Genomic DNA, 25,110 nt, shown 5'->3' with positions numbered 1-25,110 from the left:
AATTAAGCCTTTTTAGGTGAAGTGGCTTTAGGTGGTTTTGTTTCCTCCGAGCTCCAATATGTGCTTTTTTCTTTAAATCGAGAAAATGTTAGAAAATTCAACCAAAATCAGTATAATGTTTTGGCCATTTCCTAAAGCCAGCACTATTCTGATTGTAGATGCTTACCAGTGTTGTGAGACTCATATGTACAACAAGCAGGAAGAGTGTGCCTCCATTTCTTTGACTCTCCCACTTCCCCTAATTTTTTTTTTTTTTGGTATTGTTCCTGCCTTGTAAGCATGCAAACACATGCATACCTATATTCTAATCAGCACATTTAGATTTATTCACATAAATGTTCAAAGATTACACATTCCAGTAACAGATACAGGCTGTGATGCAACTTTAAATGTCTTCTGAAAATGAGGAAAGGCATTTTGCAAGCCTGTGAGAAGGAGTTGCACTGCAGTGGATATAAACAGATTATGGCTGTAAAATATCTCATGTGCTATGCAAAGTTCTGTATCCTCACTAGTAGCAGTAACTAAACTCCAACCAAGGCTGATACCAAGGGATGTTCTGTCACCTTGTGTAGATTGTGACATAAAGCTCAGGCCCAGGTAGAATGAGTTTTCCAGCACAGAGGGCCTTTTTCTACCATGCTTGGATCAATAGTTTGCTGTTCCAGCACTTGCCTAGCAGCAACCTTGCCAAGTTATTATTTTGGCCACTCTGCAACCTTGACTGCTGTCATACTATGCAACAGCTCTTTACTTTTTTTGCCTCAACCATTTTTTTTGTAGATGTTGGAGCTTGAGGGGAAAAGAGGGTTGGGAGCATCAAGAAATTATGCCACATGTGAACTGCGGATAATCTAGAAGGCAGATTGAGGCCCTCCAAACTCATGTCTTTTGTCAATTCACAATCAGTCTTTGAATGCAGGTGTCTTCGGCAGCAGCCATAAATTTTAGTCGTGTATTTTTCCAGCCTCAGATAACTAAAAATGTTCAGCATGAGTGAACTTGGCTTTTTTTTCCACCTGGGAAAAGCAAATGTATATCCTGGAACCAGTATATTGAATAGCCTTTTGTTCTCCCTGTCAGCTTACGGGACATTTCAGCTGAGCTTCTCTGTGGAGGCAGCAATTGCTCCCGTGGCACAGATGCTTGTGTACACCACCTCACCCAGTGGGGAAGTCATTGCCAGCTCAGAAGATTTCCAGGTTGAAATGTGCCTCCCCAATAAAGTGAGTATAAGTCATGGCTTATGCAACCCATGTTTGTCTTGTGGACAGCAGCTCAGTTTAGATTTCCAGAACGAAGGCAGAATTCACAATGAGTTCAGTTAAGTGTTCTGACCAGATGTTGACTGAGGACTGGTGACCAGAACAAGCTACAAAGCTATGAAAAAAAAAGTGGGGCAAGACAGAAACAAAAAGAGAATCACTCATCTTTATTAATTACATTGATCAAAGATGAATCAGACACTAGCAGACCTCAGTTGACATGGCTAAAAGTGTCAGAATAATAATGTAACAGTGTCTGAAAAAGTAGTTGCTTGAACTTCCTTTTGGATTTGCAGGTGAGATTGAGTTTTGCACCCAAGGAAGGTCTTCCTGCTTCTGACACACACCTGCACCTCCACGCCTCTCCAAGATCCCTGTGTGCCCTCCGTGCAGTGGACAAGAGTGTTCTCCTTATGAAGCCTGAAAATGAGCTTTCTCCCAGCTCTGTGAGTCTTGGCTACTTTTGGAAATGAGCAAGTACAAGAATCAAGCAAGTACTCACTAAGAACATGGGGCTATGTAATTTTACAGTTGCATTCCTTACACTGGCTTTTTTGTGTCTGTCCCTGTAAGTGATGACCTGCTGCATTGTTCCCTGATATTTGCACTTCCCTAGGTGTATCATCTTCTCCCACTGAAGGAAAGCCAGGGTTATAGCTTCAGGGACTACTACTTGGAAGAAGACAATGTAAATCCATGTGTGTCACTTGACAACCTGTCATTAAATGGATTTCTCTATATACCCATCTCTTCTGACGGTGAAGGGGATGCCTACAACATTCTCAAAGTAAGCACCAGCCTTTCATTTTTCTCTTTTGTTCCCTTTTCAAACTCAGTCTGCTGTCTTCTTTTCACCTGTCCTGAAGGGCTTTTATATTAAAAAATAAGCTCATTTACTGTAAACTTGCTCATGCTTGTATGCAAGAAAATAACCAGGCCCAGTTCCCACACCTACTTAGCCTATAAATAATTACTAAGTGCTTCTCTAAACCATTAAAAGTTTGAAAGGTCTCCTCACAGTAGAGACACCCGTAAATGGGCTTGGATAAGGAAACAGTCCTGAGAAATTACCTCTAGTGCCATAGCAATAGAAACTCCTCATTCACTCATGTTTTCTTTCTCTGGTTCAAATAGGTATTTATTAAAGTGTCAGTTAATTTGATAACCCACAAATCCATGCAGAGTCATCCTAAATGTCCTGCACAAAGTTTTTTGGGTAGCCTCACTGCAGTACATTTCACACATGCCATTTTCAGCCAGACAGTTGTTCCCAAGGTTGGCCTGTGGCTGTACCTTTCCATCTGACTGTGTCAGGATTTAGTCTTAGTATGAGAATAACATGACAGGGACTCCACATCTGTGTCAAACCAGCCTGCCTGGAATTTACATACAAGCCTTAGTTATTCTGATCAATACCAGGTTTAGGTACATCCAGCCTTGACATACTAAATAAAGTTTATATTCAAACCATTGTTTTGCATATTTTTTGTTCTTCTTTCTCTTTGTTTACTAGGAATTGGGCTTAAAAGTCTTCACTAGCAGCAAGATCCATAAGCCTGAACTCTGCGAGCATTACCCAGAACACATGATGGAAAGGAGTTACAGTGGTTCTAGTACCTTCTTGGTTTTACCTCTCACACAACCTCCTAAAATTTACCACCCTGCTTCTTTCCTTCCCTCTTTGAATCTTTGAATATTAATTACCCAGGCAGATCTGATTTTGTTCAGATGTGCTGACCTAATTCAGGATTCCTCTCTTCTGGACCTAGTCTTGAAATATGTAACAGACCCACCTCTGCCCATCTTCCCAGACAGCCAGATGTGCCTGGCTGGAACTCTGTGCTTGGTGACTCCCATACCAGCCCCTGCATCGGGGAAGGCTTGTAGGCACTAAAAGAGTCTTTCAGCACAAAGCAGTGGGGTTTTTGTTCCTATCAGATCTGAGTCCAGCTATGGAAACCTAAAAAAGGAGCATTTGCTTCAAGGCGGCCACATTTTAGCAAAAGCTAGAGGAACACCCAGGTCAAAAGTGGGCCAAGACAAATGAGAAGGTGGTACAATCCCATGGGTTGATATTTTACCACTGGGGCCTGAGAGATTTGGTTCTGTTCCCAGTTTCCCCAGTTACATGACTATAAGGGCTAGAGACAGTTCACTTCTCTGCAGGTTCAGTGACTGTGAAGATAGGAGAATGATACTGCTTTTGTTTGCTTGCTTCCTTGAAGAGATCTGAGATTAGAAATACTATATAAAAGACTCACCTATATCACTTCCAGTTATTGACTTTCATGGTGCAGGACCCCAGCTCCCATTAAACAACTTAGCTTTTGGTCCAGTGACAGCTTCTAGCCTCCTACTCATAAGAGATCAGACCTTTGGTTTTGAAATGGAGGATTTGTCATCAAAGCATGGCTCAAGACAGCCTCCTTTGAGAAGATGTAAAGTCTTCTAAGGCTGATGGAAAAGCCTTTCATAAGGCACAACAGTATGCAACACTGTGAGAAAGCTTCTTCATGTATATTTGCTAATGGCCAGAGATGTAAAGACCCGTATTCATTTTTTTTAAATTCCTAGAGGGAGGGCTAAGTGTGGCATCTGTTTCTGGTCATGTATAAATGCAATCAGTTCTTCAACCAGATTATTAAACTGTGTGCCATGGTAATATCTGGGGACAGTAAGTCTCATATTTGAACCTAAATTGCTGTAGAAATGTATCCTCAATAACATCATCATGCATGGTTTCTTGGCACTGAGGGGTTTGCTGGCAGTGGGGGAAGAATGCTCAACTCCAGCAATATCTGTAAGAAGGGAAGCAACATTAAGAAAAATTAAATATGAGATAGCAACAGAGAAATCAATGTTTCCAGTGGCCAAGATGTCAAAGCCCTTCTTTCAATTGTAAAATTTGACCTAAGAATAACAACTACCTGGAGGAAAGTATGTTCCAGGTTTAGCATGGAGTTTGACACATCTTTTCCTTTCTTCCTGTGCTGGAATACATTTGATAGTCTCTACAATGAATCTGCATGGAGAATTGGCTTATGACATGGCAGAAGATATGGTTGATGGCAATCCTATGGAGACTGTCCGGAAATACTTCCCTGAGACATGGATCTGGGACATAGTTTCAGTGAAGTAAGTGTTGAAAGGAATATTGTGGTCAATAGGCCAAAACCTTGGACTAGGTTAAAGCCTTGGTGGATGTACCAGTATTTCAGTGAGAAGAGTATTTCTAGTAGACAAAGGGATTTTTTATGGACATTAAGTATAGGATGCTTTAGAGGAACATACAAAAGCCAATGCCTATATCCCAGCTGGTCAGGGGTTTGCTGTCAGCAGATGTTGTTCAATAGGCTGAGAGGAGAATAGATGAACACCAGAATATAACAGAAATCTTGTTCTCTGTGCTTCACCAGCTCTGAGGGGAAAGCTGATCTAGAAGTGACCATCCCTGACACCATCACTGAGTGGAAAGCCAATGCATTCTGCACTTCAGCAGACACAGGCTTTGGGCTGTCCCCAACAGCATCCCTCAGAGCCTTCCAGCCCTTCTTTGTGGAGCTGACCATGCCCTACTCTGTAGTGCGGGGGGAGTCCTTCACGCTGAAAGCCACCGTTTTCAACTACCTGCCTGCCTGCATCAGGGTAAGGGATGTCACAGCTTTCCTCAGCCTAGGAGCCATGGGGAGACTACACTGGGCCTTCTTTAACAAGGTGTTCCACACCAGATGACTGATGTGCAAATGTAGTTTCATATAGGTGTACGTATGTATGAATCCTTGTTGTACTCAGTGAAGAGGGAGTGTGTTTTCCTGACAAAGTTTTGGAAGCTGCACTTGATTCAGAGCCTGAAGCTCTGCTACTGAGACCCCCCCCTACCCAGCCTTGTCATCACAAATTTATGTCATTGTTCTACAGAAACAGAGAACTTGGGTTCTTCACAGATCACAGAATCATTGCACACCCAGATGGAAATTCCAGGTTCACCAGGGTGGATATTTGTGTTCAGGCTTCAGTCTCATCTTACAAAACTTCACAGATTTGTTGGAATGTGCCGACTTCCTGTAATCTGTCCCTAAAACACTGAGAAGAGCTATATAGCTTCACCATTCTTACCTGCAATTTTTCTGACAAAAGAAGACAAGAAAATTTGGGATGGGATTAGCCAGAATCTCAATCAACTTTGCTCAGTTTTTCATAAATACAGATTTTTATTCTAAATGGAATGGAGCTGAAACAAGGAGATGTTTATCCAGTCATTCCAAGGCATTCTCACTTATGTCCCTGTATTTCCTAATTGTTTGCTACTTTCAGACTCTTTATTTCACTTTTCCTTGTTCCCTTATTCTACTTTTCTGTTCCCTTACTACCTCTCCCACTGCTGGTGCTTTATCTCTGCACCTAACTAATCACGAGGGAGATCTTTAATTCATGGCACAGCTGGTCTTACCTCCCTGATCTCCTACAGTTGTACAAATTTCAGTCATTTCCTCCTTTATCAGGCAATATTGCTCTGCAATACCCATAATGTCCTCAGTCCCATGGTATAACCAGCTCCACTAATATTTCCATGTACTGAATTGTCTGCAGTAACTCCAGCTTCTCTGCAAGCCCAACCTCACAACCCCTCTCTGTACAACTGGCAGGTCAGCGTGTCTCTGGCTGAATCTGCTGATTTCCTGGCTGTACCAGTGGGGAAACAGGAAGAATCCTACTGCATCTGCGTGAATGAAAGAAAAACTGCAGCTTGGGCAGTAACACCAAGATCTCTAGGTAAGAGACCAGATGGCAAGAAGATGCTGGGATCAGACATCAGTGTATGGCATCAGATCTTTGGTGTGAGGAGCTAGGTGACTTGGAAGGATCTTTTCTATGTCAGAAGTCCAGCTCTGAGTGTAGTGATTCCAGGTCCTAAACAAACAACATGTTACAGGCCTTGGCTTTCCCAACATTTTAATAGAAATCACAAATTCCCTTAGTGCATGCAAAGAACTTAGACATTCCATTTGTGGAGCTAAAAATGTCTTGTCTTAATGTACTTGGGTCTGAATATTTTTAATCAAAGCTGGCTTTCTCTGAAGCCTCCCAGAAATAGTCCATTTGATTTATGAGACCTTCCCCATTCCTACTCTTCATACTGATGGAGTAGCACCTGCTGGAGTGGCCATCATAAAGGAGGTGATCTGGGAGGGTGTATCTGGATCAAGATAAAACCTGTCTCAGATTAAGTTCTCCTCTTGGAAAAGCTTCTCTGTAATGCATTATGGAGTTCCCAGCACAAAAACCAATGTATTTCCTGGCAGGGCTGAGTGACCCCTGTTTCCTCCAGGGCAGGTGGAGTTCTCAGTGACCACTGAGGCCCTGCAGAACCAGCAGCCCTGTGGGAACCACATTGTGGAGAGCCCTGAGAAAGGGCGGAAGGACATGGTCATCAGACAGCTGCTGGTGGAGGTACGTGGGCTGCTCGTTTGGTGGCACAGGAAAGCAGCAATGGTAACAGCAAGGGCTGCTGTGAGATAAAGGTTTTCTGGTTTAGCCATGAGAGCAGCAATAATGGCTTGTGGGACTCTTATTCTGCAAGCTTTTACAAAAGAAGAGCTGATAAATCTAACACGGGCCCATAGAGCCCATAACTCATAATGTTGTCATCTCACAGTCAAAGCAGAGTCTTACATTACATAGAGGGACAGGAATAATAAGGAAGGCAATAATGACAGGCTTTTCCAAGGCACATCACATCAGAGATAAACGAGAAATCCTTGGTTTTGCTTGTAATAAATCACAGGGATAGGCTGTGAATAAAACACTAGACAGAATGCTTATGCTTCTCCTCCAGCCCATAGCCTGTACTCTGGAATATGAAGCAGTCACTACCATCTACAAATATTTCTAAACAAAGCTACCATCACTGTTTTGAATTGTTTTTATTACATTTCTAAGAATGTTCAAAACAGTGTAACTAACCTTTCATTTTTACATTCTTTTGTACACTTCTTTTCTTAAGCAGTGTTTTGCAACAATAAAAGCATAGCTTTTCACATGATAAATTGCCAGACATAAAATTAATCCACAGTATAAGACTCCCAGTGATGCTATTAGGAAGCAAAGAGTACCAGCTTGTTGTATAGGGAAATCTGTATAATAATAAGCACCCCTTACATTGCAGACATTCCAGTTTTCAGTAAGTCAGAGCTAGAATTCATGTAGCTTCAGGAAATGTTTTGCTAACCAGGATGTAATGATGGAACAACAGTCCTATCTGCTAGGCTTTTTTTTTTTTTTTTTTTTTTTTTTTTTTTAATTATTTACAAATGGATTTGAATGTATAATACATGAACAACTGTTTAACATTTCAGGAAATTTTCCTAATTTCACATACCCCTTCAGGAAAAAGACTGTTTTGTTCTTTGAAGATACAGGAAATAGAGCACTGTAAAGTCTTTCCTCACAGATGGCAGGGGAATGTAAATTACTGAACAAGTATTGGACTTACTTCTGTCATGCTATCCTGTTACTGTGGTAATTAATCTACAGCAGGCCCTGACAGGATGGAATGGGAGATTAGCCTCCAAGGCTGAACAATTAATTAGCAGGGGTGGATTCAGTGTAACATGCTTGGGGTGAAGCTACATTGCCTTGAGCACCGGGATGACAATATTCCCTGCAGCAGACAGTGCATCCCAGAGAGAGGAGGAGTGTGCCAGAGGCCCCAGGGCATCTTCCTGCCCCTTGAGAAACTGAGCCTCACTGAGACCTCTTTGGGAAAAGGGATTGTTTTCACCCAGGAATTTCTTATCTGGAAAGGAAAATTTTTCAAAAAACTAAAGTTTGTATGTTTTAATTTCCTGTTGAAAATCAAACAAAGCAATGGATTCCCCATTTAGTTGCATATAAGAATGTCATACTGAAACAAACAAGAAGGTGCCTATTCAAACAGAAGCATTTAGCTCTGTCACAGTTTAGACAAAAAACTTTTTCTTTTTTCTCTTTTTTTTCCTACTCTTTTAATACTTTTCTGTCTTTTTGTACTGAAGAATGAGAGACAAGGTATTCTGATTGTGAGAAAGCGAAGACATTGTTTACATGTTGGGGAAAAATATCAGCTGGCAATAGCTGGAAACCAGTAGTGAAACAATGGGACCTCTCCTATGCAGAAGTTAAAAAATCAGTGCAGGGATGTCACTAAAATAAATTCTGATTTTAAAAAGTTTTATATTAAACATTTGATTCCTGAGTTTTCTGCAAAATATTTTCATCCATCTCAACAGAAAAGAGGGATTCTTTTCTGACTTCAAAAACTAGACTGGAACTTACAAACCAGCTGACTATGGCACACACTTAAACTTTGGTTGTTGTGGTGTGTCACTTACAGGTGCATTGGTGCTCTAGTTGTCACCAGTAAAAGTTCTTGCACACATATCCTCCCAGTGTGCCAGGCACTCAGCCTTCACCACAGCCTGCAGGGCTCTGCTGGACTGGCCACAGTGAGTGGCAGCTTGGATGACTGGCTCCCATGGCTCTGGTGATAACATCCCCTCACATCCATCTCCATCACAACCTGTGAAGCTGAAGAGCCTCTCTCATTAATAAGAAAGAAAAGAAAATTTATTACATTTCATACTTGCAGTATGCTACAGTCCTCAATTATCCTCAGTTTAGCACATGGAGGAGAAAAATTTCTAGGCAATTTTCAAAGACTGCCTTTTACTTTCCCTTTTGATATTTCTTCCTTTTCTTTGTTGTTTCTCATTTTTTGCTTTTTTTTTCCTCTCCCCTTTTCCCCAAGCCGGAAGGGACTGAAGTGGAAACCACATACAACTCTCTGCTCTGTGCATCTGGTAAGAGCCATTTGTTTTCCAAAACTTTCTTTGCTGAAGTAGAAACTAAAGACAAAGGTGGAATAAAGGGTTTGTGAGTGTTCCACTCTGAGAAGAAAGGTATAGGGATCTGATAAAATTGAGCAAACGAAATGTATGTCCAACTGTTAGTGAAAACAATTCTTCCTGCAGAGGAGCTGAGGATGTGATAGTGTCTACAATTAGAGAGGCAGAAAGACATCTTTTAGGAAATGAGGTTGGCAGGTCAATGCAAGGAGAGAGTATTTGGGATTTGATTTCATTTAACAGATGTAAAATCACAAACTGGACTCTGCAGTAAGACGGGTCTGCCCGCCAAAGCAGAAAAGGCCAGAAAAATAGGCTGTAAAAGGTGTATTTGTCAAGGCTGGTCGATGGTGCCATGTAGAAGTTCATGACAATCCGTGTGTGAGGGTATGGCAGGCCAAATACAAGATTCGCAGGATGGGAAACTCCATCAGCAAAATTATGAATGGATTTGTTGAAATCAGGAAACCCCTCTTCAGGGGACAGTGTCTCACCCATGGATAGCTGCTACCCAGGAATTGTAGATATCACCCATGGATAGCTGCTACCCAGGCATTGTAGATGCATCTGGAATTGTAACCAAATCAATCTGCTTTTTATCCTAGAAGAGTCAGTGTCAGAGACAGTCTCCTTGGTTCTCCCAGAGACTGTGGTGGATGGCTCAGCCAGAGCATATTTCTCAGTGCTGGGTAAGTGAAAACTCCTAAAGGTGTCACAAGCTATTTTGAAACACTGCCACTTCAGGCTGTGCTCAGTCTAATGGTCAATTTACACTGTAAATTGTCCCATTGCCCAGGTGACATTATGGGCACTGCCATGCAGAACCTGCACCAGCTCCTCCAGATGCCCTTTGGCTGTGGGGAGCAGAACATGGTCCTGTTTGCCCCCAACATCTACGTCCTGGACTATCTGAACAAGACAGGGCAGCTGAGTGAAGAGGTCAAGTCCAAGGCCATTGGATACTTAGTGAGCGGTGAGCTTCTGCCTTTGTTCATCCCTTCCCTTGGCTACTGGATAAGGACACTACTGGCCACTGGCCCGGATGATCTGTGTGAGGCTGTCCCCAGAAAGGAACAGGGTACTGCCAGGTTAGGGGTATACAAGACAGTATCTGTAAGAAGGAATCCTACACTCAGACACAGGGTGAGAGACAACAGCATCCAAACAGGAACACAGGAAATGTCCAGGGCTGGCAATAACTCAGGATTTCCCTCCATAAGAAAATGGTTATATGAAATGCATAAATCAGACTATAATCATTAATCATGGCAGCTGCTTATATGGATTTATAATTGTCCTTAGGACTGAGGTGTAGAAAGTATTGTTCATCTTTGACCAGGGCAGAATTTTGCCACATTAGCTAGGGCGTGGTGCCAGACACAACATCAGCACCATCAGGTGGGCATCTGCCCATCAGCAAGGGGCTGTTGTGACTCAGTTGTTTTTGCAGGAAAATTTCATTTCCTCCAAAGAAAATGATCCTGTTTTCTGCATTCCTATCCTACATAGGACTCAACGTTTTTAATCAGTTCTCCTCTGGGAGCCATTCTCCCATTTGTCTCAAGTCTGGGATGGATTTACCTCTCCTCATGAAGTCTTGGGCAGAGAGCAGCAACGACCACAGACAGCCAGTTTCCAGGTGTTTTTGGAGAGAGGAAGAGCACAAGAATAGAGATATTCAGAGTTGGGGGTTTCCCTGAGCTCCCTTTGTAATACTGAGCAGCATAGATCACATTAGTGCCACAGCCAAGGGGGACAGTGTGTTCCATGTCTGCTGCATTTCCTTTGCACGGCTCCTTAAAAAGCAACTGAAATGCATTTTCACTCTTCATTTCAGGGTATCAAAGGCAATTGAAGTACAAACACCGAGATGGTTCTTATAGCACCTTTGGGCCACGTTATGGGCAAGTTGGAAATACCTGGTAAGGCTTCAGTACCTCTGGCTTTTCATTTCTGCTTTTTATGCCCTCTCATTCCTCAGTGTTCCCTTGAACTTGGCCATGGTGGAGTTTGGAATGGAGGTGAAGTTAAATGGGTCCTATGGCCTCTGATGGAGACAGGGCCTGCTCAGGATGTCTTGGTTCCCTCTGTCCCTTTCAGGCTCACAGCCTTTGTCCTCAAGTCCTTTGCCCAGGCCCGGCCTCACATCTTCATAGAGGAGAAGCACATCCAGGATGCTTTGACCTGGCTTACTCAGAAGCAGAAGGAAAACGGCTGTTTCCGCAGCTCTGGAACACTCCTGAACAATGCTATGAAGGTAACAAGCCTCCTGGTTGGCTCCACATGGGTTTTGTCAGGCTGGAACTTGGCCATAAGTCACCCTGGCATCCAGAGTTATTTCAGCACTTGGGGTGTGGGAAGGAGTGGGGAGTTATACATGTGGGCTATCAGAAGCAGGAAGAAGTCAGCAGCATCTTCTGAAGGACTCAGCATGATAAGGAGGCCAGGGGGAATTGGTCCCTGCAGGATGTAGATGTGTGGCACAGGGGGAAGGCAGTGGCACTGTGTGGGATCAACAAGTACTTTTGTGTTTCCCTGCAGGGTGGAGTGAATGACGAGGTCACACTGGCAGCCTACATCACCATTGCCCTGCTGGAGATTCCTCTGCCTGTAACCGTACGTGTCTGCACCCCAGCCTGAGCCACAGATGGCACTAACCTGCTCTACTAGTGTCCCCACAACCAGATTACCAGGTCCCTTTGGAGAGAAAAAATCCTGTCTGAAATGTCTTCCCATTTAAGCCTAGACTGAAGGAACCTCTTCCTCCATTTTCCTCCCCTGTCCCATCCTACATACACATTTCACTTAACATTTTTCTGAGTTCTTTTGTGGATGATAATAGATTTGCTCCATATAGCTTAGATTGACAGTGAGTTAAATAGTATTTAATTCTCTCAAGTAAGCCAAATAGGTTTTCTACACCTACAGAAATCTCCTTTTGTTTCTTAGAGTAGTACATTCTTGTTGAACCACTCTTGGGCCTATTGGGCAGATACAGCACCATAGATCTGTAAAAATGGATGGCACAGTCAGCTATTCATTGTCATTTTCTCTACTTATTCTAGATGGTTTTATGGTAAATCCCCATCCTTAATGCTTGAAAAATAAGGTGTACCTATAGGGAATACCATCATGGCACTCTGTGAAAAGCTTGAGGCCCACTTAAGAGCAGTGTGGGTTTTGCCATTCTGGTCCCCTCTGAGACAAGGTGGTGGTGCAGGTAAAGCTGGGGTAGGAATCACAGCAGAAGCACTGCTGGGCTGGTGTGCTTGCCAGGCTGCTGCAATCCCTCTGCTCCAAATGTAGTAGGGAATGTTCTGCGTTCAAAGACTTTCCTGTGTAGCAAGAAGGAGCAGAAGGAATTATTTTGTCAGTAAGGTGGCATGGACGGCCCCACCTTCACCAGAAGAGCATTCTTTCATTGTTATTTGTGGTGTTTAGAAGCCAAGCTGTCAGGCAGAACCATATTGGATAGCAAGGATGTTTTCCAGCTCCCTGTCTGAGTCCAAAACTGCCACTGAATGTGAAGGAAGGGGTTTGTCACAATCTGAGTGGGGTATGGGGGCACTGCAAATTAAGCTGCATGAGCTAAGATTAGCACAGCTCTTAAGTAATTAAGGCTCATACAGAGTATTTCTATGAGTAAAATAAGCCACATTAAACCCTCACAAAAACCTTAATAGCACTGTCCTTAGCATGTGTGTCTACTGTCACATCCTGTCATTAGACTGCCCTCCTTCCCAACATTTCCCTTACAAACAGTAGTATGCACAGACACAACCAATTTTGGTTTTATTCTTTGCTTTCTCAAAAACAGCTGAACTGCTTCTCCAAAAGGGGTCATAAACAATTTCATCTTACAGTACACAAACAGTGATAGTCAAAGCACAAAGCAACAAAAAATACGTGTTCTCCTTCTAGACCCTTTATTAAGCGGTAAATGTGCTGTTAGCTTTCAGGTCATGGCATACTCTTACTGCAGAGCTACTTTTTCAATTTTATAGCTGTTTTTCTATCACAAATGAGGAGTAGTTGTGTCTTGCTGAAAGGTTGTGTCATAACAGTGTCTGTTAGTCATAAGATCATGTAAAGTAGCTACATTTCACTTTGCTGTAGTGATTGCACTCTTCAACCAATGCATGGATTGCTAATATGAACATCACAAAAACATTCTAGAAAATACAAAAAAATCACTTTTTTTTTTTTCTCCAAACTGGAAGCTACAATAGCTCCAGCGAGTAAATTTTTTTCCAAATGTCCTGGAAAAGGGGAAACAAACAAAAAAGGAAAGGGTAGAGCAGAGGGTGAAAGCACAGAACCGTCTCAGGGTGATAGCTGGTGGAGGAAAGCAAGTATTCAGTACATCTAAAGAAAGAAAGTATTTCAGAGAACTCTTTGTACCCCAGAACAGAGTCAGGCCAATAATTCTTCTCAAGGAAGAAGGATTAGAGCTCTGCCTCACAGTCTTTAAATCAAACTGGGAAAGACCATTACAACAAGACATGTTAAAGAAAAGCACATTTGAGATAAGGGGCAGCCTTTGGCTGCCCATTTGTTCTAGGAATCATTAGGTCTGGAGGGAAGGGATACACAATGGTAAAATCTTTGTCAGGCCAGAGAGTGGGATGCTAAGAATCCACAGATACCATCCCAATTCCTGTTGTTCTAAGAGGGAGCTAAGTATGATCACCTCTAGTTCTGCCTCTCTGTCTCCCCAGCACTCAGTGGTGAGGAATGCTCTGTTCTGCCTGGAAACAGCAGCAAATCAGAAAGAAAACCATGTGTACACCAAGGCACTGCTGGCATACGCCTTTGCCCTGGCAGGGAACAGGGAGAAGCGCAAGGCATTGCTTGACTCACTTGAAAAGGAAGCTGTGAGAAAGGGTGAGTGCTCCTGGTGGGATGTGGCTTTCCCCAGCCTTACACCTGCCCTTGGTAGAATGGATTTTGCTGGTGGGGCAGTGGCTGCAGGCACTGGCCTCTGTGGGTAGGGAAAGGTGGAAGGAGAGGGAAGACTTGTGCAAAGGGATTACTCTTTTGGGAAGTCCCTCTCAGGGCGCAGTCCTTCTCTGCTCTGAGGGAGCTCCCCAGGAAGCACCAGGGACCATCCCCTTGGTGCTGAGCCCTTGGGTGGCTCTGCTCCCACCTCTCCTCAGCCCCCTCCTCTCTCCACACCTGCTGAGCACAGGCTGAGCAATGCTCAGGGACATTCCTGCTCCAAGGCTCAGGCTCAACACAGGGCACAATGCATGTCAGTCAGAGAAGAGATGGGTGTGCTGAGAGAGAAAATGAGCACACAGGACATCTTGGAAGCCACAGCACAAGTTCTGAGTGGTCAGGGAAAATCCTGTCATCACTTGGAACTAATCTGCCAAAGTCAGGCTGGACAGAGGGTTTGGCCAAGCGGTGGGTAGTGGAACTGTGAAGGGAATATCCCCTACACCTTTTGCCTTCCCCACCTGCAGGTGACTGGTAAGCCCTGGTCACATTTCTTGAGCCATCTGGCCTCACAGGGTTTGCCTCTGCCAGCCCCTGGCATCTCTGCTCACAGAGGGAAGGAGTGGCATCCTCCTTGGGTCTCTGGTTCCCTGCAGTGCCCAAGTCCATGAATGTCCCAGTGAAAGTAGTGCCTAGGCCTGAGGCTCAGCAGTCTCATGTTCATTGTAAACCTGCAAAATGTGCAAACCTGACCCTTCCCAATCCACCCTGCGTGACAGACTCTTCCTGCAGGCTCCGCGCTGCCGGCTGGAGCAGCAGCAGGGGGAGAGGTGCCTTGCAGTGTGCAATAGCAGCAATTGCTGCTGTCTCTGTCGTGCTCCTGTGCAGATGGCTCTGTTCACTGGCAGCGGCCTGGGAAGGAGCCCGAGGCCGATCTCCCGCACCATCGCTCCCGGGCTCCCTCTGCAGAAGTGGAGATGACATCCTATGTGCTCCTGGCTCACCTCACCTCGCAGCCAGCCCCTGCCCAGGAGGAGCTGTCCTCTGCATCCCTGATTGCCAAGTGGATCAGCAGTCAGCAGAATCCCAATGGAGGCTTCTCCTCCACCCAGGTGAGCTGCTTCCCTCTGCCCACCGCACGCACTGAGGTCAGAAGATGGCACATGTCAGAGAGCCGGCTGGGAGCACAGGAAATCTTGTCAGGAAGGTGGGAACTGGAGCCCTGCACTGGATCCTGCAGCACCTACCATGGCTGCCAAGTGCTTGAGAAGCTTTAGACGGTTTATGTCAAGTAGTGCCCCTGGGAAGGGAAATGTGCTGAAGCTGCTCTTTCTGTGTGTCTTTTCCTCTTAACTCAGAAGGCAGAAAGTGAAGGATGGAGGGGAGGGTGCCAGCTGACAGAAAGGGCAGGCTGTGGGAGGACAGGCTGTGGAGAGGCTGACTGCATCCCCTGGGTGCTGGGACTCATCTCTTCCAGGACACAGTGGTGGCTCTGCAAGCCTTGTCCCTGTATGGAGCTGTCACCTATGCCAGGAGTGGGGCAGCTTCCAGAGTGGCCCTGCAGTCTGGAGGGGATTTCCAGCAAGACTTCCAGGTGGATCCCAGCAACCGGCTGCTGCTGCAGCGCGTGCCCCTTCCCCAGGTGCCAGGGGAGTACAGCGTGGAGGTGTCTGGTGAAGGATGCGTCTACCTGCAGGTGAGGCTGATGGCAACAGCTGGCACCTGGCAGGGGGGTCCCTGGCCAGGCAGGGCCTGGGAGAGGGCAGGATCATAGGAATCATTGCATCCAGGCTGGAAAAAACCCTGACATCATTGAGTCCTTCCATTGAGGAAGAGAAGAGTAAAGAACGGGAGAGAGGGGAGAGGTGGGAGGCTGCGGGAAAAGGGAAGAGGATGAAAAGAGTAGAGGAATGTGGAAGAGAGAGTGGGAGGGAAGGCGGGAAGGCTCTGCAGTGTGGAAGAGCTGTGAGGAGTGGGGGGCTGGGAGGGGAGAGGGTCCCCTGTCTCCCACGTTGGGCAGGCACACCCATGCTCACACAGAGCTGCTGGCTGTCCCCTAGACAAGCCTGAGGTACAACGTGCAGCCCACGCAGGAGGAGGCTCCCTTCATGCTCCATGTGCACACCATCCCAGAGGGCTGTGGGGACCCCAAGGCTTACAAGGTCTTTGACATTGGCATCAATGTCAGGTGAGTCTGTGGTTTGCTCTGAGCTTTCCTGTCAAGCCATGGCAGCTGGGGGAGGTCTGGTTATCCCTGTGGTGAGGCAGTCTGGAAGCCCAGGGAGTGCAGCACATTCCTGGGAAGGTGGGCAGGAGGCAGCTGTTCTGTGAGGAGAGGCTCTGCAGGAAGGATTTGTCCTGCTTGTGTGGGCAGCCCAGGGCTGGGCTAGTGGGGCTGTGTAGGTGACTAGGAGCACCTGGCACAGCTGGAGAAGAACGTGCTGGACAGCCAGGACTTAGTGGGGTGCCAAGTGTTATGGGAATGCTGGAAGTGTGCCCAGCCTTGAGTTGATGTTCACTGAATCTTTGTTGCTTGGCTCATCAGTTACACAGGGGAGCGCAATGTCTCCAACATGGTGATTGTTGATGTGAAGATGCTCTCAGGATTTGTCCCACTGAAGTCCTCTGTGGGGAAGGTAGGGTTCTGCGTAAAGCATTTCTTTGACTGTATTTGTTTTTAATCTGTGGCATCAATTTCTTTATTTAAAGTAGCATTTCATTATTTCCCTGGTATCTTCTCCACTCTTAGGACTGTCCGTGATTTCCTCCAGGTCCCCCACCCCTCAGCTCTGGAGTATGGGTGCATGAGGGATGCCAGCAGCAGCATTCCCTTTCCACTCCTCAAGGTCTTGCAGAGTACTTGCAGTTGTATATGCTGTGTAGCTCCAGATCCAAAGCTGGAATGACATCATCAGGTTTAATATCAGGGGCTCAGGAGCATTGGTAGAGAGATGACAGCCATGGCAATGCTGGTCCCTCATTCCATTTTTGTGTCAAGAAGGTGAAAGAGCCTGAGATGGTGGGAGCTGGGAAAAGTCTTAGTATGTGGGGTTTCATACAGAGTGACAAGTGCCCTGGGAAGTACACTTTTTAGTTAAGGGAGCAACAGAGGAGGATTCAATGATTTCCCTCCAGATCATCAACCTCTTCCACTTCTCCTTTTTCCAGCTCTCAAACACACGGTTCCACCAGATCCAGCGCACAGAAGTGAACACAAACCATGTTTTGCTGTACATTGAGCAGGTGAGGAATAACCCAGGGCTGCCATGGGGCACACGTGGAGCTCTGCAGCACAATAGCAATAGCACAAAACAGAGATGGAGAGCATTGCTGGCATCTCCAGCTTGTAAACACTGAACGTAAGTCACCCACTTTGTCTGTCTCACAGGAGACAACTCTCTCCCAGCCCTCAGCAGGCATTGCCTACACCCTGTGCACAGCTCAGGCCCTGCTTTCCCCACCTGCAGAGCCTCCCCGGGGTGGGCAATGGTCCCAGGGTTTGTCCCTCAGCCAGCCCTGCAGCCCTGTGTCCCCCCAGAGCAGGGGGGCTCTGGGGTCAGTGCAGGGGCACAGGGGAGCCCCTGCAGTGCAGAGCCCCCCTGAGCCTCTGCTGCTTCTCTCCCCAGCTGGGCAGGGACACCCTGAGCTTCTCCTTCACGGTGGAGCGGGACATCCCCGTGCGGGGCCTGAAGCCAGCCCAGGTGAAGGTCTATGACTACTACGAGACAGGTGAGTGCTGGCAGTGCCCGTGGCAGCCAGGGGGGCACTGGGACACTGCAGGCACGGCAGCTGGGGGACACACAGCTGTCCCCAGCCTGGCACTGCCGCCCCAGCGGGAAACTGGGCCAACTGGGGATGCTGGCCCCGCCTGCTCTGGGGGCCTGGCTAAAGCATCTCTCTGGCACCCATCCCTCTGCCAGCAGTGCCAGGGGACATGGCAGCTCACTCTCTCCCTTCCTTCCCTTCTCTTTTCCAGATGAGTTTGCCATACAGGAGTACAGTGCTCCCTGCTCCACAGGTAGGGTACTGCATCCTTCACTGCTCTCAACATCTTCTTCATTATATTTTTGGTCTTCCAGCAAACACTCTTCCTGTTTAAATTTGGATGACATTGGCCCAACTTACAGGCACAGATCTAGCACATAATACAGACATCATGGGAGTTACTGAGATGGCAAGTTTGCCTTTGGTTGCTGCTGTCTGGAGGAACATCTGTTTCCTGCTCAGGTTCCTGCTGCCCCAGGGTGTCTCAGGAGGCAGCTGTTCCTCATTCCTCTGGGAAGCCAGCCCTCAGTCTTGATTTGGAGTCTGACAGAATACTGTCATCTTTGGGGGATTCTCTGCAAAGGCCATGTGTATTTGGCTTAGGAGCACAGGGAATTTAAGAGCTTCTATAAAAAGCTCTGACCAAGGTTATTTCTCCTCTCCTATATGGAGTCTTTCAATACAAAGACTTTCAGATCTTGCTTTCCATCAGTTGCCCAGTTTCAGGTGTTTGGAATATGGAGACTTCTGGAAAGCAGAGTTCCTGGGAAATGTATCAGTTGTGGCAAATCCCACTCTGCTTATCTCTCCAAGTGGGTCAGGGAGGATTTCAGCCTTCTCTCAACCTCTCACTGCCTTGAAAGTGACACAGGTAGTGAGTGCTGTGGAAGACCCTCCACCCTGGTAAAACAGCAACTCTCTCTCCTGTGCTGTGCTTCACACACAACCTGGCTTCCACATCCACATCTTGCTCCCTCTGCCTCTCAGCCTTAGAAAGCAGATGCACATATCTCTCTGACTCCTGTTCTCTCCCATCTTCTTTCATCCTTGCAGAGGAGGTAGACCAGGGAAATGATTGAAGAACACTCCCAGATGCTGGAACCTGCTTGCCTCACCACCACCACCACCACCACAGCGTGATATATTAATAATGCCTGCATGGAATGGAAAGTGAACTTTACAAATAAATTAACTGTACTCACCAATGATTTTTGAACAGTTTGTTTACAATTCTGATTTTTCCTGCTCATCTTTCAGTCAGAACTTTAAACACGTTGGCTTCTTAGGTTAAGGAGTAACCCATCTAACAGTGTCTGAGTGCAGGAAAATAAGGCTAACAAATGAGAAAAGAAAAAGAGGACAGAATGATGTAAGTGGGGGGTCAGCTTTCCTAATGTATGTCTCTGTGTTACGTTCTCTGAACTTATCATCTGGGATGCAGTCTAATCAGTCTTGGGAACAATTTCTCTCCCCTGGCTTACAAACCTTAACCTTGAATGAGTTGGTCTCTGCAGAGGCCCATCCACATCTTCCACCATTAAGCAGCCTGAAAGGTCAACTACTGTCACATAAAATTCAGCCTCTGTGATCTTCCCTGTAGGCAGCCCTCCTGGGATTGTTTCTTGTTTGTAGAAGAGTGGGAGAAGACAGAGTCTGCCCTCTTTAATGATGAGTGCCAGGGGGGCAGGAGGGATGTGTGCGTGCATTATGCCTTCAGCTGTTAACTTACAGTTAGCTTGAGCCTTCTTGTGGAAGTTTCCATTATCTCATGTGTGCTACTTCTGGGAGATTCCCAAAGAGAATCTACTGGCATTTGCTACTAACCCACCTGCCTAAGTGTAGTTTAAATAGTACATTCATTTAAATCATACAGTTGCTTTGATGAAACTGTCTCTAGGCCTCTTAGACACCTCCAGGAATGATCCCTTTTTCTTCGTTTTGTCTCATGAATTTGTGGTTTTAACTCCTGAATGCAAAAATATCTTATGTGACTGTTTATTCTCATGAAATGCTTCTTGTTGGGCATCATGGCATGTTGTGCAACCAAAGTATGCACAGTTGGCTGTTTCATCCAAATTTTGGTTTAGTATGCCTGTACAAACAGTGTCATTGAGAACAAATAAAATTCTTAATCTATTTTGCTAGATATGAATATTATGCCACTTTGTCTTCTGTGATGTTTGGGGTTTTGACACCTCAAGGCCTTTTGACACCTCATATTCAGAGGAGTCTGTGGAATGAATCATCTTCAGTGACAGCTGAGCAAAAATTCTAATAAGATAAATTGCATTTTGTTTTGAATTAGAAATAATACAGCCATCTATTTTTTCAACCACGAGGCAATTGCTTTTCCAGAGAAAGGAGAGTCAGTATTTGTGAAATGAATTACATGAGGGATGCCTGTAGGTGTGTTTGCTTAAGCTTACATTGGCAGGGTGAAAGACACCTCTGCACGTAGCAACATGTAAGTAAAACACACATGGTGCCATATGATCTCTTGAACTGAGGCTGACTGCCTCTGCATCCCTGTGAGACATCTAGACCAGACAAAACACAACCATTTGGAAAATTTGCATGAAAAATGTTTAACCCAAATTATGAGATGTGAATCCAGGTCCTCCCCACTGAAATCTGCTGAAGCATTGTAAGCCTAGTTGCAAAGGAAAAAAAAAAAAAAAGTATTAAACATTACTCGGAAAACCCAGAGGAGATCCATGGCCCTCCACTGAGGATAAGAGGATAAAGTTCATATAAAAAATACAAGGGGCTTTCAATCATAATGTGGTTCTTGGTTGAACTTTTGCCTAAGATTATCTTGAGTGCCATCATGGGTCACATACAGGAGAACCAGGTGATCAGTCCCAACTAGCATAGGTTTAGGAAAGGCAGGTCCTGTTTTACCAATGTGATCTCCTTCTATGACAAGGTGGCTCACTCAATGGGTGAGGGAAAGGCCATGGATGGAGTTTACCCAGACTTCAGTAGAGCCTTCGACACTGTTTTCCTACAACAATATCCTGGAGAATCTGGCTGCTCATGGCTTGGACAGGTGCACTGTTTGCTGGGTAAAAAACTGTCTGGATAGCCAGGCCCAGGGAGAGGTGGTGAATGGAGTTACAACCAGCTGGTCACTGGTGGGGTGCCCCAGGGCTCAGTGTTGGGGCCAGTCCTGTTTAATTATCAATGACCTGAGGGGATCAAGGGCACCCTCGCTAAGTTTGAAGGAAACACCAAGCTGGGTGGGAGTGTTGATCTGCTGGAGGGTAGGAGGGCTCTGCAAAGGGATCTGGACAGGCTAGATCCATTGGTCAAGGCCAGTGGTGTGAGGCCAAGTGCTGGGTCCTACACTTGGATCACAACAGCCTCATGCAGCTCTATGTGGTTTAGCAGCACACTGAGCAATGCTGGGTTAATGGCAGGACTTGGCCTTAGAGCCTTCTCCAACCTAAAAAGTTCTGAATGACAAGGTCCCAGTCACTCTCTGGGACTTTCACTTCAGCTGTTTAGAAACAAGCAGACACTGCTAGAATGGGAAAGTCCACAGTCTTCACTTCTATCTGGGCTGCTGCAAAAGATCAGATTGGACAGGTCCACAGCGTCCTTGCACCTCGCAGCAGTGATTTCCCAGTGCAAAGGCAGTATGTCATCAGAGGTTTATGTCCAATGATCACCTTGCAGAAAACACTCTAGTGCATAATGGATGAGATGCAATGTCCTCTCTCCTTAGAGAACTGGAAAGTATGGAGAAAAATCTCCCAACTGCTGTCTGCCTTCTGGTATTCCTGAAGAGCTCCCAAACACACCTTGCCATGGATGGCTCTGGATTGAAATCTCAGGCCATGACATGGATAGGAAAAGCAACAAGGGTAACAGTAACAGAAAAGAAGGCCAGAGACATCTGATGAGATCAAGAATTAATTTATTTATAGTGTTGCTTCCTTTTTGCTTTTGAGGTGTCCTCCTCCAAAATTTCAATACCCTTCCCTTAACAAGATCTTCTGGGGATGGGGGCACATGAGCTGATACAGCAAGGCTCCAACAAGATGCATTCTTCAGAAATTTCCTTGTTCAGCCTTGACTGGAGGTGGGAAAAGGACAAAGTGAGAGAAATATTCTGAGTAGTATCCAGAGCCCTGGGCATCTGTGTTCTGGTGGCTCTGTGCGTTCAAGCCCTATTAAACTAGGAGAAACTGCTTCACCTAAAAATTCCCAGTCACAGACAGATAACAGAATGGGAATGAGTGGACACATTCAAAATATCTGTGCTACAGAGAGGGAAGGAAGATTCATCCTGGAGATGCACGAGCTATCCAAGCACACATTCTCTCTCAGCAACTGCATTTCCCATGGGAAAGCAAAAGAGTTTGAAAGGTACTTGTTAAAGATATGTGAATAACATCAACATTTCACCAAGGTATTTGGGAGACAGTTCCTCAGCACCTTTCAGTGTCTGCATCATAGCAGATGTGGCCCTAAAAAGGGCAGAGACAAAAAAGGCTGAGTATGATTTTCCATCCCAAGGGAGACTTGAATCTTATTTGCACAAAGTGACACTAACACAGGGGAAAAGACAACTGCCACTGTACAAATGAAGGCAGTAACACTGAGATTGCTATAGGCAGGGGAGGGAAATGAAAACTGTATCTGGTCTTACAGAGGAAGTCGGGTGGCAGTATTGCTTTTGGTCTCTGTGCTGAGATGGGGACTGCAGTAGGCACAGTCAAGAAAATGCTGAGAGTAGGCACAGGCCGAGGAGACAAAAGGTCTACAAAGATTCTAGCTCCAGACTATTTGCAAAAGTCCCTGCTGGAGCATCTCGGTTGTTCCTTTGCACCTACCTGTGGAGCAGGGAGCACTGTACTCCTGTGTGGCAAACTCATCTGGAAAAGAGAAGGGAAGGAAGGGAGAGAGTGAGCTGCCATGTCCCCTGGCACTGCTGGCAGAGGGATGGGTGCCAGAGAGATGCTTTAGCCAGGCCCCAGAGCAGGCGGGGCCAGCATCCCCAGTTGGCCCAGTTTCCCGCTGGGGCAGCAGTGCCAGGCTGGGGACAGCTGTGTGTCCCCCAGCTGCCGTGCCTGCAGTGTCCCAGTGCCCCCCTGGCTGCCACGGGCACTGCCAGCACTCACCTGTCTCGTAGTAGTCATAGACCTTCACCTGGGCTGGCTTCAGGCCCCGCACGGGGATGTCCCGCTCCACCGTGAAGGAGAAGCTCAGGGTGTCCCTGCCCAGCTGGGGAGAGAAGCAGCAGAGGCTCAGGGGGGCTCTGCACTGCAGGGGCTCCCCTGTGCCCCTGCACTGACCCCAGAGCCCCCCTGCTCTGGGGGGACACAGGGCTGCAGGGCTGGCTGAGGGGCAAACCCTGGGACCATTGCCCACCCCGGGGAGGCTCTGCAGGTGGGGAAAGCAGGGCCTGAGCTGTGCACAGGGTGTAGGCAATGCCTGCTGAGGGCTGGGAGAGAAGTAGCATTATGTCTAAAATCTTAGACTTTGCAGTCAGAAAAAGACAGTAAATTATTCAGTCCCATTCTTAGCAGAGCCATAGCAGCTTTGAGTCCCTAATTTTTTTTCTCTATGCAGCCAAAAGTCCCATTGCCTGTGTTTCTGCCCCATCCTCACCTTTTCCAGGTATAGCAGAACATGATTGGTATTCAGCTCTGTGCGCTGAATAACAGGGTGGCTTTCCAGCTGAAGAAAGAAGACCAAGATGTTACTGCATTGATGGTGGTCTGCCTGCACCACTTGCCCAGCCCTGTGAGTGGGATGTGCTCTGGATGAAATACTGCAGTAGTCAGAGAAGTAAGTCAGCAGCACAGAACTGCCTCCTGGGTGTGCCATACTAGTATCAAGGTCTCCAGCCCTCCCCTTCACCAGGCTGGCTGAGGAAGTACAACATGGCTCCAGAAGAGCCTTAGCCCTGGACCAAGCACAGCAATAGAACAACTAAATGAAAAAATGTTTCTCATGGCTTGCTAGTTCTGCACCATATTATTATAGCTTTATTTTCCAATTCATGTCCCTACTCAACACCTCACACACCTAAAGAGTCACAATGTTTTAAGATGTTTTTAGATGAGCAAAGGGAAAAAACAAACAGTGCTATTTTTGAATATACTATGCACAATGTTTATGGGAAGTTGTTGGAACAGAGTGAAAATAAAAGAAACCATCACCAGTCTAAAGAAAAAATTACTTATTCAATTTTTTCTTAGACTGATCACATTGTCTCCCCTTGTCTGGCCTTAAGCCATGTATGAAAAAAGAACACTCCACATGTAAAATGTGCAAATGACAGTGACAAAATCAAGCTGCAACTCCATCGTTTACTACAGACATTTGAAAGATGTCTTGAATATAAGAAAGTGGATGTTTTCTCTTTGTATTCAGCACTGGTGGTGATGCACATTGAATTGTGAACTCAGTTTTGTACCACTCACTTCAGACCTCTGAGCAGCTCCAAAGAAAGACAATGATCCTGGAAAAGGGATTGGAATGTAAGTCTTGCAAGGAGCGGCTGAGATTGTTTAGTCTGAAGAAAAGGAGGCTTGGGGGAACCTTATTGCTCATTACAACTGCCTGAAAAGAGGTTGCAGCAAGGTGAGGGACAGTCTATCCACCCAGGCAAATAGAAATAGAACAAGAGGAAATGTTCTCAAGTTGTGGCAGGGGGGATTCATGCTGAAAATTAGGAGAAATTGCTTCACTGAATTAATGATTACTGGAACAGGCTTTGTGGGAAAGTGGTGAAGGCACAATCCCTGGAAAAGTTTTAAAAAAAGAGTAGATGAAGCACTTTGTGATATGGTAACAGGTGGGTATGGTGACATTTGGTGGAAGGCTGCACATGGAGATCTTTTCCAACTTTAATGACTTTATGATTCAATGCTGCTTGTAGGACAAACAGATTCCTACCTTCCTCACAGAGGACCTCAGTGGGACAAATCCTGAGAGCATCTTCACATCAACAATCACCATGTTGGAGACATTGCGCTCCCCTGTGTAACTGACGAGCCAAGCAACAAAGATTCAGTGAACATCAACTCAAGGCTGGGCACACTTCCAGCATTCCCATAACACTTGGCACCCCACTAAGTCCTGGCTGTCCAGCACGTTCTTCTCCAGCTGTGCCAGGTGCTCCTAGTCACCTACACAGCCCCACTAGCCCAGCCCTGGGCTGCCCACACAAGCAGGACAAATCCTTCCTGCAGAGCCTCTCCTCACAGAACAGCTGCCTCCTGCCCACCTTCCCAGGAATGTGCTGC

At 46.0% G+C, this 25,110-nt stretch overlaps 2 protein-coding genes across 4 annotated transcripts in view; one reads left to right on the top strand and one right to left on the bottom strand.

Annotated features, from left to right (window-relative positions):
• Positions 1-20,003, top strand: part of LOC306804172 (alpha-2-macroglobulin-like) — a 35,309-nt gene extending 15,306 nt beyond the window's left edge. Inside the window, exons 14-36 of one of the 3 annotated variants that reach the window (XM_079310437.1) lie at positions 1,084-1,226; positions 1,562-1,711; positions 1,882-2,052; positions 2,779-2,878; positions 4,274-4,400; positions 4,682-4,910; positions 5,912-6,038; positions 6,595-6,716; positions 9,052-9,103; positions 9,754-9,837; positions 9,945-10,121; positions 10,986-11,070; positions 11,249-11,405; positions 11,690-11,764; positions 13,867-14,032; positions 14,975-15,198; positions 15,564-15,782; positions 16,147-16,274; positions 16,632-16,722; positions 17,255-17,329; positions 17,713-17,815; positions 18,063-18,104; positions 18,905-20,003. In XM_079310437.1, coding sequence (XP_079166563.1) covers positions 1,084-1,226; positions 1,562-1,711; positions 1,882-2,052; positions 2,779-2,878; positions 4,274-4,400; positions 4,682-4,910; positions 5,912-6,038; positions 6,595-6,716; positions 9,052-9,103; positions 9,754-9,837; positions 9,945-10,121; positions 10,986-11,070; positions 11,249-11,405; positions 11,690-11,764; positions 13,867-14,032; positions 14,975-15,198; positions 15,564-15,782; positions 16,147-16,274; positions 16,632-16,722; positions 17,255-17,329; positions 17,713-17,815; positions 18,063-18,104; positions 18,905-18,930 — 2,873 coding nt within the window. In that variant the 3' untranslated portion in view covers positions 18,931-20,003. The remainder of the gene's footprint in view (positions 1-1,083; positions 1,227-1,561; positions 1,712-1,881; positions 2,053-2,778; positions 2,879-4,273; positions 4,401-4,681; positions 4,911-5,911; positions 6,039-6,594; positions 6,717-9,051; positions 9,104-9,753; positions 9,838-9,944; positions 10,122-10,985; positions 11,071-11,248; positions 11,406-11,689; positions 11,765-13,866; positions 14,033-14,974; positions 15,199-15,563; positions 15,783-16,146; positions 16,275-16,631; positions 16,723-17,254; positions 17,330-17,712; positions 17,816-18,062; positions 18,105-18,904) is intronic. The other 2 variants (XM_079310439.1, XM_079310438.1) reach the window with 2 other exon arrangements.
• Positions 20,004-21,753: 1,750 nt separating this feature from the next.
• The window catches only part of A2M (alpha-2-macroglobulin), a 29,255-nt gene continuing 25,898 nt past the window's right edge, over positions 21,754-25,110 (bottom strand). The window contains exons 32-36 of the mRNA XM_079313776.1: positions 24,761-24,851; positions 23,468-23,536; positions 22,978-23,080; positions 22,690-22,731; positions 21,754-21,929 (exon numbers count right to left, since the gene is read on the bottom strand). Coding sequence (XP_079169902.1) covers positions 21,904-21,929; positions 22,690-22,731; positions 22,978-23,080; positions 23,468-23,536; positions 24,761-24,851 — 331 coding nt within the window. The 3' untranslated portion in view covers positions 21,754-21,903. The remainder of the gene's footprint in view (positions 21,930-22,689; positions 22,732-22,977; positions 23,081-23,467; positions 23,537-24,760; positions 24,852-25,110) is intronic.

The sequence above is a fragment of the Erithacus rubecula genome, assembly GCF_903797595.1.
Source record: "Erithacus rubecula genome assembly, chromosome: 1".
Lineage (NCBI taxonomy): Eukaryota > Metazoa > Chordata > Aves > Passeriformes > Muscicapidae > Erithacus > Erithacus rubecula.
Note: the sequence above shows the minus strand (reverse complement) of the source record. Positions and strands in the feature narration are given on the sequence as shown.